The sequence below is a fragment of the Diceros bicornis genome, chromosome 6, assembly GCF_020826845.1.
Source record: "Diceros bicornis minor isolate mBicDic1 chromosome 6, mDicBic1.mat.cur, whole genome shotgun sequence".
Lineage (NCBI taxonomy): Eukaryota > Metazoa > Chordata > Mammalia > Perissodactyla > Rhinocerotidae > Diceros > Diceros bicornis.
The window spans coordinates 77,622,828-77,634,913 of NC_080745.1; the positions used below are offsets into that span (position 1 = coordinate 77,622,828).

General features: G+C 36.5%; 1 protein-coding gene across 1 annotated transcript in view; it reads left to right on the top strand.

Moving 5' to 3' along the window:
• The window catches only part of TDRD1 (tudor domain containing 1), a 37,307-nt gene extending 26,200 nt beyond the window's left edge, over positions 1-11,107 (top strand). The window contains exons 17-24 of the mRNA XM_058544047.1: positions 695-865; positions 2,597-2,872; positions 3,396-3,515; positions 4,644-4,760; positions 7,716-7,883; positions 9,032-9,259; positions 10,120-10,166; positions 10,248-11,107. Of these exons, the coding sequence (XP_058400030.1) occupies positions 695-865; positions 2,597-2,872; positions 3,396-3,515; positions 4,644-4,760; positions 7,716-7,883; positions 9,032-9,259; positions 10,120-10,166; positions 10,248-10,340 (1,220 nt within the window). The 3' untranslated portion in view covers positions 10,341-11,107. The remainder of the gene's footprint in view (positions 1-694; positions 866-2,596; positions 2,873-3,395; positions 3,516-4,643; positions 4,761-7,715; positions 7,884-9,031; positions 9,260-10,119; positions 10,167-10,247) is intronic.
• The last annotated feature ends 979 nt before the right edge of the window (positions 11,108-12,086 follow it).

A 12,086-nucleotide genomic window follows, 5' to 3' on the forward strand; every position in this document is an offset into this window, starting at 1 on the left:
TCACTGCTGATTCATAGTTTCTTCTGGTCAGCCTGTGCATATTTATTTTGAAAATATATTTGATGAAAGACTTTAATTTTGTTGCAAGTTTTTTTACTGTTTATTTTTTATATTATTTTACCAAGTAACAAAACAATCTGCTGTTAGCGGTGAGAGTATTATAAGTCCTCCAGACTGACAAATATGTTCTAGTTTATTAAGTCTTACCTTCACATTCTGTTTATTGGGTAGGTTATGAATGAAATCTTTAATTTATATCAGATGTAAAAGTGTGATGCTACAAAAAATTTGTAGATATTCTAAAAATGGATTTTGAGATTTCTGTGAGGGATTAATTTTTTTTTTAATTTTTTTTATTTACTTTTCCCCCAAAGCCCCAGTAGATAGCTGCATGTCATAGCTGCACATCCTTCTAGTTGCTGTATGTGGGGCGCAGCCCCAGCATGGCCAGAGAAGTGGTGCGTGGGTGCACACCCGGAATCCGAACCCGGGCCGCCAGGAGCGGAGTGCACGCACTTAACCGCTAAGCCATGGGGCTGGCCTGAGGGATTTCTGAATGAAAAACTAAAGGCATCATCTGGTGAAAAGGGCAAATTTATTAGCTACTTTAGACAAAGGATGTCTTTTTCAAGATAAATTACAAATATTAATAGAAGGGAAATATTCCATGTTACAAACTTTGTGTTAAATCTAGGTGATGGTAGTTGGTATCGTGCTTTAGTCAAGGAAATCTTACCAAATGGAAACATTCAAGTACACTTTGTGGATTATGGAAACAGTGAAGAAGTTACTGCAGATGAGCTCCAAATGATCCCATCAACATTTTTAAAACTTCCATTTCAAGGGATACGGTGCTGGTTAGTAGGTATGGTGCAGAATAAGAAGTTTTCTCAACTGTCTTCTAATACTTAATAAACTTCTAAGTATTAATATCTTTAATATTTTGTGTAAGTTAGAAGATCCTGCTTCATAGTATAAAATTTAGGGAAATATTTTTAAAGATATGGCCAAAATCTCCAGCGTTGATGTCAAAGTAGGGAGGCAGCTGTTTTTCTATACTTATGATGGGAGTGAAAACCAGTGTGTTCTCTGGAAGGCATCTTGCAGGATTCCTAAGAGCCTCAAATGTTCCTACCTTTTGTCTTAGCAATTTTGCTTCTAGTAATTTATCCCAAAGAAATAATCTTGGAATTTCACAGAGTTCACATACAAGGAAGTTGATTACACTGCTGTTAATAATAGCAAAACAACCTTAATAGCCAATAATAGAGGATTGATTAAATAATGATCCGTGTAATGGATAATGGTAGTACCCATTTTTATAGGGTTGTTAGGATTAAATGAAGGTTTAGAACAGGGCCTGGTACTCAGAAAGTTCTACTTAAGTGTCTGCTGTTGTTACACAGTTCATTAAAATGATGTTAAATATGTGTTAATGAATAATTGTTATGATTTAAGTGAAGAAAGCAAGTTATAAGGGATACAGGATAGCACTGTGATTAAGAGGACAGACTCTAGAACCACCTCTGCTACCTACTAGCTGTAAGACCTTAGGCAAATTAATTAAACTCTTTGTGGTTCCATTTTCTCATCTGGAAAATAATAGTACCTTCCTCCAAGAGTTGTTAAGAATAAAAGACATAAAAAAATATATAAAACATTTAACAGTGCCTGGCATTATACACATAATAGCTATTACTATTATAAAAATTTCTTTATGAAAGAAATGAGTATGTATGTGCATTTCCACATGTATGTATGTATTTCCACATGCACATGAAAATTGTGGAAGGTAGGCTGCCAAAATGTTAGTAGTGATTGTGTCTGGAAGCATAGATACTTTTCTTTTTTTTTTTTTTGCCTGTTTTCTTTCTACTTATTTTACACTAAGTATGTTTCAGATTATTGTTTTTAATTGCCATGTTTTATGTCAGTGCTTCTTAAAATGTGGCCCCCAAACAGGCAGCATCAACATGAGAACCTGTTAAAAATGCAGAATCTCAGTCCCCACACAAGACCTACTGCTAGATTGGAAACTCTAGGGTGGGACCCTGAAATCTGTTTTAACAAGCCTTCTGAGTAATTCAGATGGACACTCAAGTTTGAGAATCACTGTTATGAAAATAAAGGTATAAGGTGAAATTATCTAAGAGAAAATAATTTTTGGTTAAGTAATTTAAAATGACACTTTGAAATTATCATTAGAAAACTGTCCACTAAAGTGAAAGTGTATGGTTGACATCTTTTACCGGCATAATTGATAACTCATCATTGTGTATGTAACAGAACACAATGGTGGCTTCTAAAAGAAGTAATAATCCTATTTTTGCCTTTTGGAAAAATGCCAGATGAAGATACGTTCGTGGGGAAAGCAAGGAAAGATCCTGAGCCTCCTAAAACCCTAGTAGTATATTTGCAAATGCACTGTCTGTAACTCGGGCGTGGAGGATGTAGATAGATAATTGAATATTGAAAAAGATACTCAACATTGCTGACCTGAATGGTAAACTCGGCCAAGGACCCAGTCCTGAATACTATTGAAGCAAAAATGCAGCTTGGGCACAGAATTCTTTTTAATGCTGTTTTTATTTGCCAGATATACAGCCTGGAAACAAACCCTGGACTAAAGAAGCCATTGCCAGATTTCAGATGTGTGTTGCGGGGATAAAACTCCAAGCCCGGGTGGTTGACATCACTGAAAATGGAGTGGGAGTTGAACTCACTGATCTTTCCACTTGTTATCCCAGAATAATTGGTGACGTTCTGATTGATGAACATCTGGTTTTAAAAGCTAGCTCACCATGTAAAGACTTGGCAAATAACAGACCTGTTAACAAACAGGATCTTCAAATTGAGGCCCCGGGGCAACAAGGTAACATTTTTAAACCATTTGCTTGTTATTTAAATTCATGTTATCCTTTGCTTTTGTAGGCTATGAAAATTTTTCTATCCTAAATGACACAATTTTCCTGTAGAAATATGCTTTGTGGAAATAGATTAGTAATAGGTTATTAAAGTTAATTTAATATTAATTTGTTGAAACATAGTTTTATTAAATGAACACTGTACTCATTTTTAACGTACTTACTTATCAGGTCAACTTGCATCATACAGCTCTGTATCCCTTAAAGTTTGAATAAATTTTAAGAATTATATTAAATATACTACAGAAATGGAAATATACCACAGGAGTGCAGTAGTTCAAGGATTCTCATTATAGATTGGACTTTTTGGAATGCCACAAAATCCCTCAAATTGAATAGATTGTTTTGTGAAAATACAGATTTTCCATTTGGGAACGTTGATAATAAGCGGTTGGTGAATAAATATATTACTGGGAAAGGGTACTAAATTTGATTTATTTTATGCAAGACCTGTGTTTTGTATGTTTTCAGCCATCTCTTCAGCTGAACAGTGGAGGACGATAGAATTGCCAGTTAATAAAACTGTACAAGCAAGCGTATTAGAAATCATAACCCTGAACTTATTTTATGCTCTACCAAGTGAGATGCCTGGTAAGAAACCAAAATTTGAGACCTGTTTATGCTGATCTTTTTAACAGTATAATGAAAGTGCTTATCTGAACTCCTTAGGAAATGAGGAGAAAAAAATGATTTTTGTTTCATTCAATGTTTTAAGGAAGAATTGATCATAATAACATTTAAGGCACATTTACTTATAAAAACAAAAATATGAACATGAGGAGAATGCCCTGCATTCAGCACCTGCTCAACCTGGTCTTGATAATCTACTGCTTTTTATAACAAAACAGTGTCCTTAATTACTGTGTAATTTCTTGTTTAAAAATCTATACCATCTATATTGAATTGCATTTTACTAAACTAAACTTCTACGACCATTTAAGAAAATTTGAACCAAAACTGTTTTAGATATAATGCAAGAGTACTTAGTAATCGGTCTACAATCATAGTGTTACTGTATCTTAGAAACTTAGAGAAATGTTTTACATGGGATCTAATCATGAAGAAAAGTAGTATATAAATGTTTTCCTTTTTTGTTTCACAGAAGTTTACAACTAAGGCATTTCTTCAATGTATTTGAGTTTATCCTTACAATACCAGAGTTAGTGCAAGTTGGGTAGTGTCTACTAAAAATAATTTGCAGATACGTTAAGGCTGAAAAAATGATTTTGTTTCAAATTGTCAAACCTGGAATTGTGGTGATACCAATAACTGCTCTTAAATTTATCTCCAATATTACAAGTAATCATCTTTAATCTATATAGTAGAAAACGGGTTTAGGATTATTCGATCCTGACAATAACGTATGGTATGATAAATCAGAAGTACTTTGTATTATTTTATTAGCTATAACACACTTGCTGAAAAGTACACTGAATAATTGTAAAAATACAGCTTAATAAGTTTTCATAGAGTGAACACACTAGTATAACCACCTCGGTCAAGAAATCAGCCCACCAGAGGCTTTCTTCTTGCTCCCTCCCAGTATTGTATCCCTTTGGCACAAGGTAACCAGTAGTGGTTTTATTTTATTTTTTTTAATATAAGTGTATATTTTAATACACATGGGTTTGAGTGATTATTTTTGACATTCTTTTGTATATTGTTTAAATAATAGCATTGAAAATTTCTTCACAAAAGATTGCTTTCTATATATTTTAGAAGATCAGGAAAAACTGTGTATATTGACAGCTGAATTGTTAGAATATTGCAATGCTCAGAAAAGTCGATCGTCTTACAGGCCAAGAATTGGAGATGCGTGCTGTGCCAAATACACAAGTAAGATTCTTTTAGGTAAAATATTAAAGGGAAAAGATTTTGTCTGTTCTCTTTTACATGAGGTTATGTGGATTTTGTTGTTTTAGATGCATATTTCATTTGGTTAGATAGAGAAATTAAGACAGACAAAGTCATGGGTTTAACTCATATATTGGGGTCACTTGACTTTTCTGTTCTGTAGCCATCGATTATATTTAGGCAAGGATATGTGTACAAATCTACAAATCTGTCAGTACTTCTAGATAACCAGCTCTAGATAACCATATTCTGTAGGGTGGATCAATAACATTATTTTTATATATGGATGGATTATAAATAATTTATAAAACTTGGTGAATGTACTTCAAGAATAAAATGCCTCGGAGCAAGACCCACTGAATCAAGGTATACATTAATCGTTCTCCTATTGTTTAATATTTCATGTTAACAAATTTCTTTTGTTAACGTGTATAACACTAGCAGTGAATATTCTTGAGCAGAAATTTGGTAACTATAAATACTTTGAGAGGAATTTTCAGGGATAGCGTTTCTGAGTCAAAGGATGTAAATTGTTTTGTAGGTTCTGGAAGCATATTGCTCTCTAGGTATCTTAAAGAAATGTCCATATGTGCCAAAAGTTTGTGAGCAGGCCAGTGTCATCATCCCCTTGCTAACAATGGATTTAAAATGCTTTTGGTGTGTTGCCCAAATAGTGTTCATTTTTAAATTGAGATTTACAATTTTAAAATGTAATATATTTAGTTTTATTTTTCTTTTGAATGACAGCTGAATCAACACTTTCCCTCCCTTTCTTCCCAATAGAAATATGTCATTATTTTTGGTTACATAAATATTCTGTATTACTTTATTAGGATTGCATAAACACTATTCACAGCCTAGCCACATGGTGTACTATGATTACATTTCTCTTTTGCAGCCTTTTTTGTTGTTGTTATTAGTGTTCTGTATACTTTCACTAATTATCTCCAGTTCTCTGCATTAATGTAAGTTCTTTCAGTGAACACTTGATGTACTTGATCAACTTTTATCATGTTGGAGGCATCTTCAGCCTTCTGACCTGCTATCTAGGCTGCTTATCCTCCAGACATGAGCTGTCACCCTGGAATTTTTCCTTCACCATCGTGCTGGGGATTGTTTCAACACCATCCTCCTTTGTTTCTTGGATTTCTCTCCCACCCCACCTAGTTGGCTAGATTTCTCCCTCCCTCATCTCACTGTGTTTTCTGGATCCCTTACATCTAATTTACTCTAGTATTTGGGTATATCCCATCCTCCAGAGGCTGAGAAAAGATACATGTAAGATAAATTTTCTGTTATCTCCGTTGTTTGAAAAAGTCTTTATTCTTACCCTAGTAGTTCATTGTAGCAATTGATAGCTTGCCTGGATATAGAATTCTAGGTTGGAAATCATCTTTCTCTTAAAATTTTGAAGGGATTGTTTTTCTTATCTTTTAGCTGTTGGTGTGGCTGGTCAAGAGATAGATGTCATTCAGATTCTCCAAACTTTGTATATATTTTGTTTTCTTTTCTAGAACTTTTAGCAATCTCTTCATCCCATGTTTTGAAGTTTATGTTGTGACTTATATTGGTTTTCTTTTCATTTTGGTGGGCCCTTAAGTCGAGAAATTCATAAGCTTCAGTTTTGAGAAATTTTCCTGAATTCTATTATTCCTGTCTTTCATTTTCTGTTTTTTTCGAACTCGAAGTAGTCTACTGTTGGACTTGAACTTTTCTGCTAAATTTCCTCTTTTCTCTTTCATCTTTTTTGTTCTGTTTTTCAAGAGATTTCCTCAATTTTATCTTTCATCTTTTCTTATTGAGTACTTAATTTCTGATATCACATTTTTAGTTTCAATAGCTTTTTTGTTTTTCTCAAGCGTGTGTTTTTAGTACCGTCTTGTTCTTGTTTCAAGTATGGAAGGTCATTTCTCCAAGGATGTTAATATCATTCTTTTAATTTTCATTGTCTGCTCCCTCCTTTGTCTCTGTTTCTTTGAGTTCCTATTTGTTTTGGTCTTCTCTTTCATAGTAGAGACTTTCTTCATTTAAGTATCGGGTGATCCTTTGCTGTTCACTTATTTAAGATGGGGCACTAAGAAGTTAATTGAAAGTTTCTTTGTGCCTGGGCAGAGCTTGTCACTGGTGGCCGTCACTGTGGGGTGGTCTGGCTCTGCTTTTTCACCAGGGACTCCTGATGTTGGTATCTTGAAGTGCTTTCCCTTGAGATGGTTGTCTCCTGCCTGGAGTGCATAGCTTGCCTGACAGTGTTCTTGGTAAACTTCCTCCTCTGCTCTGCCTCGGGTTCCCTAGTCCACAGTCTCTGGTTTATCCTCTCTGGAGAAGAAACCTCTAGTCTTCTGCCCTTGGGTAGGAGCAGTTTCTTGGAAAGGGGAAGGGCATTCTAAGCTTCATTAAAACAAGTGAACGTAAAACTGATCATTCTCTTTTGCAACTTGAAAAATAAGTATTACGTGTAAGTGTGTTTATAAATGAAGTCTGCTCAGATGTCTTGGGAAGTAACTCTGCTTCCTTCACCCAGTTGTCATTTTCAGCTCCATCTTCACTCCTGCTTTTGAAAGAGTAGCAGCAATTATTAAGCCTTGGGGGTTTGAGATGCAAACTGGGATGCTGCTTTGCTTCCCTGCTACCAGCTTTGGTTGAGCTCTGCTAAATCATTTCCATTCATGCATCTGCTTTCCAGCTTCCACTACTATATTATCTTCGCTCTTGTTCTCTGTCCTTGTGGTTTTATGCCTTTTACTTTTTAATCCTGTAATTGTCTTTTTAGTAGGATCTGGAAGGAGTAGAGATGATGTTTATGTTTAACCTGGACTCTAACCAGAAAGCTTGGTGTGAATTTCTAAGTGATGTAAATGTAACTGTGAATAACCATCTTAAGGGAGGGAGGGGGTTGTTGAATGTAGCTTATTACCTGAGGTTCCATCATATTTTCAGATGATGATTTTTGGTACCGAGCCATTGTTCTGGGGACTTCAGATACGGATGTGAAAGTGCTCTATGCAGACTATGGAAACATTGAAACTCTGCCTCTTTCCAGAGTGCAGCCAATCTCCGCCAGCCACCTGGAGCTTCCTTTCCAAGTTATTAAATGTTCGCTTGAAGGCAAGCAATTAAGTCACTTTCCAATTGGGATGTCTGTGCAATTATTTTCTGTTTGTTTTATAGCTCTAAGTCTGAATCAAATGGGTATTTCAAGTAACTGTCCAGATTTCTACAGATCAAGCAGAGTTTACAAAGAAATGTCTTATCTTTTATTCTTTATTTCATTCTCACAAACACTATATTCCATCTTTGTTTTACAGATTAGTTTCAGAGCATCAAGGTTCAGAGATTCTGTTTTGCCCCACTTTGCAAAGCTAGTAGGTGGCAGGGCCAGGATGAACTGGGGCCATCTGACCTCTTCTCGTATTCTGCTCTTCAGAGACTAGAAACATTCAGATGCCACCATTTTGGGCTACCTTACTGCGTGTGCTATGTCTGCATATATTCAGCCCTTCATTTGGAATTTGAATAAAGTGAACTAAAATGCCAAAGCAGCTTTTTACTCTGACTCCTGATTTCTTTACCCAGAGGTCCCTGCAGATACTAGCACACTGATTGCCTCGTAGTCTGCTCTGCTCTGCTTTGCTTTGTTTGTGTGTGTGTGAGGAAGATCAGCCCTGAGCTAGCATCCTGCCAACCCTCCTCTTTTTGCTGAGGAAGACCGGCCCTGAGCTAACATCCACTGCCAATCCTCCTCGTTGTTTTTTCCCCAAAGCCCCAGTAGATAGTTGTATGTCACAGTTGCACCTCCTTCTAGTTGCTGTACGTGGGACGCGGCCTCAGCATGGCCGGAGAAGCGGTGCGTCAGTGCGCACCTGGGATCCAAACCCGGGCCACCAGTAGCGGAGCACGCACGCTTCACCAAGCTAAGCCACGGGGCCGGTCCTGCTTTGGTTGTGACTTGGAGAGAGAGTTGGAAAATTATCTCCATTATTCTTTGCTTCTCCCTTTAGGACGTAATGTCCAGAATGGCAGACGTTTGTCTGTTTTGTGCCCTCTAGACCTAGATTAGTGCTTGACACATAATGAGGATCAACGAATATTTATTGAATAAGGTTGATTTTTTTGAATGCAACAGCAGTAGTACATCAAAGCATGCCTAAACCCAGCTAAAATAAGTGAGCCTTTTGCTCTTTATCCTTAGATAATGTGTCTAAATATTTTATTTTTTTAAGGGACTCGAAGATTAATACTCAATTTTTTTCCAGGACTAATGGAATTGAATGGAAGCTGCTCTCAATTAATAATAGAACTACTAAAAAATTTCATGTTGAATCAGAATGTAATGCTTTCTGTAAAAGGAATTGTCAAGAATGTCCATACAGTGTCGGTTGAGAAATGTTCTGAGAATGGTACCGCCAGGATAGCTGATAGGCTGGTGATGTGTGGTCTGGCAAAAAACATGACATCTAAAAAGCAAAGTGCTTTAAATAAAGGTATACTTTTTCAAATTTAACTAATAACAGATGTAATCAATTTAGGTGAGCTACTCTGTACTTCCTCTCTGGCCACATTCCCTTTGTCCTCTTCCTTTTATAAATCCAATGGCAGGGAGCTGATTCATGTTGCCACCTCAGAGGAAACGCCTGGATGGGAGCAGGCCTCTCAGTCCAGATTTTCCTTAGATCAGGCTCAGCAACACTGATGATAGAATTGATGCTGAGAACTTGAGAAATAGCCAGCATTCAGAGGTACTTCCAACTTCCTTTTTTTTTTTTTTTTGAGGAAGATTAGCCCTGAGGTAACGTCCGATGCCAATCCTCCTCTTTTTTGCTGAGGAGGATTGGCCCTGGGCTAACATCTGTGCTCATCTTCCTCTACTTTACATGGGATGCCACTACAGCATGGCTTGACAAGCGGTGCATCGGTGTGCGCCCGGGATCCGAACCTGCGAACCCCGGGCTGCCGAAGTGGAGTGTGCGCACTTAACCACTATGCCACCAGGCTGGCCCCCCAACTTACTTTTGATCCTGATCAAAGTGAGAAGAACTCATATTTTGGGGATTTGATCTTACTGATATTTCATAAGATGATTATTTGGCAGACCTGCTCTCAGCTAAAAAGAGATATTCTCCTGTATGATATATGATAGGCAAAAGACCTGAACTCTGGCAGATGAGGGCATTAATTTGGCAAGCCCCAGGACACAGTAGTAGATTACATTAAAGCCCAGATGATCAAGTCCTTTGTAGTTGGGACTCATGCCTGGGGAGACAGATCTGTATGTGTTCAGACTCCAAGTTTTTTTGTTGTTTATAGTGTATGTTATCTAATGGCTTTTTGTATTTGCCTTTAGAAAAAACATACAGGATGAATTACTGCTGCACAGAGTTACAGAAACAAGTGGGTAAAATTTCTTTTAAGTAAAATTATACTCCTAACACTTTTAGAAATGAAATAATACTATTTCTTTTTCACCCATAGGTTGAAAAACATGAACAGATTCTCCTCTTCCTCTTAAACAATCCAACTAATCAAAATAAATTTATTGAAATGAAAAAGTTGTTAAAAAGTTAAGTTAAATTTGATGGTTTTGCCACTGTGGTAACCACCAATAGGACACCTCCAGTCATGTTATCAAGGTGGAGCTGATGGGGTGCAACACGTTGTGAGGCTGTTCTTTATTTTGTCATCTCATGATCTGGTTGTAATGTTTTTGCTGTCTTCTTAGGTTTTATTTGATAACCTTCCTTTGACACTGCTATCGGAACTGGGCCCAGGGGTGTGGAGGTTGCAGTCACCTTTCCTTACTGTTTAATTTCGAGAAGGCTCATGTTATTGATGTGGAGGGACTGGTAAAAATTGTTGTGAGGTAAAGCTTTGCCTCATATCCTTTGTGTCTAGAAGTAAAATTAACTCTCACTTGTGCACATCGCTCTAAAAACGTTTAGCACTTTCTGTGAAGAGGCTCTAAAGGGCCAAGAATGGAAATAGGCTGCCCTGATAGTATATTTCATTTCAAAACAAAACATTCTCTCCTCTTAGCTGTGGTGGTTAAAGTGGTATCTAGTGGTTAAAGACCGTATTGGTGAGTTTTAAACGGAGGTTCTCCTGGTTTTTACGGTTTTGTTCTAAGATAGCCCATGGAAATTGCTTTATGATCAATAGCCAAGTAGAATTTCTTATAAAAATGAAACTGTCGTCCTTACCCTGTTGAGTTGGTATAATTCCAGCCAAAAGCAAAGGATCTTTGATTTACTTAATACATGCACTCGTGTTGGCTCAAGTGCGTTTTATAAATCAGACTGTTTGCAAATAGCTCACGAGGTGGTACTGCTCTCTCTGGGTCTCTCTGGGCCTGGTAACTCTCAAGTAGGGACCTACTGTGTTCAAACATACTCTCCATGTGGTAATGTACCATTGTTTTGTTTCTGTTTCTAAGATACTACAGCACAATTCTAAACTAAATGTCATTAATGCAAGATCAACAGTTTTGATTCTTGTGATTTATTTCCTTTACAAATTTTGGTTTATCTTTAATAAATGCTGACTTAACAATTGCAATTACAACTTTCAGTCCTTTCTAATACATTGTTTTAATACTGACTGCTGTTTTGTGTATTTGAGTTTAAAATCTTAAATTTAATGATAATTTTAATTTCATAGATTAAGAAACATGCAATGACATGAACTTCTGGAATTTAGTCCTAGTGCCAAATCATATTTTTGGTCAAGTTGATTGACTTGTATGTGCTTTTATCTTTTTCTCTGTGTAATAGGCTTTTTCCATAAGGATATCAAGAGTACTTACACACACGAGATGAAGCCTGTGTTTTCTATTGTTTCTAGATAGATTGAAGACATTACTTTAAAAAAAATACTTGATTTAAAGCATAGTAATTGAACTGGCTTTTCCCCTACTGTGGGAATAAATACATATTTTGTCTACATTTGAATACAGCATACTACCTTATATGTGGGTAGTGCATTATTTAAAAAGCACTTTTATATCTAGTCAACTATTTAATCTTCACGATACCCTAGAAAAGATCCTGTTTTATAGATGAGGAAGCTGGGGCTCACAGAGGTTAAATGGCTGTACAGAATCACACCCACAGACTGGAAACTAGGTCTTACTACTCAAAGCTGAGTTCTCTGCTGCCCCTTGATGCTTACCTATATGCTGTGCTACAGTAGCTTTTTAAATTAGATCAATTCTGAAGGCCACAAATCTAAGGGGTTGTATTATTAGAAAAAATTGCATACATGGTTGTTGAAGCATACTTCCTTCATTGTGGTGAAAATGTCGTTGAATATTAACTC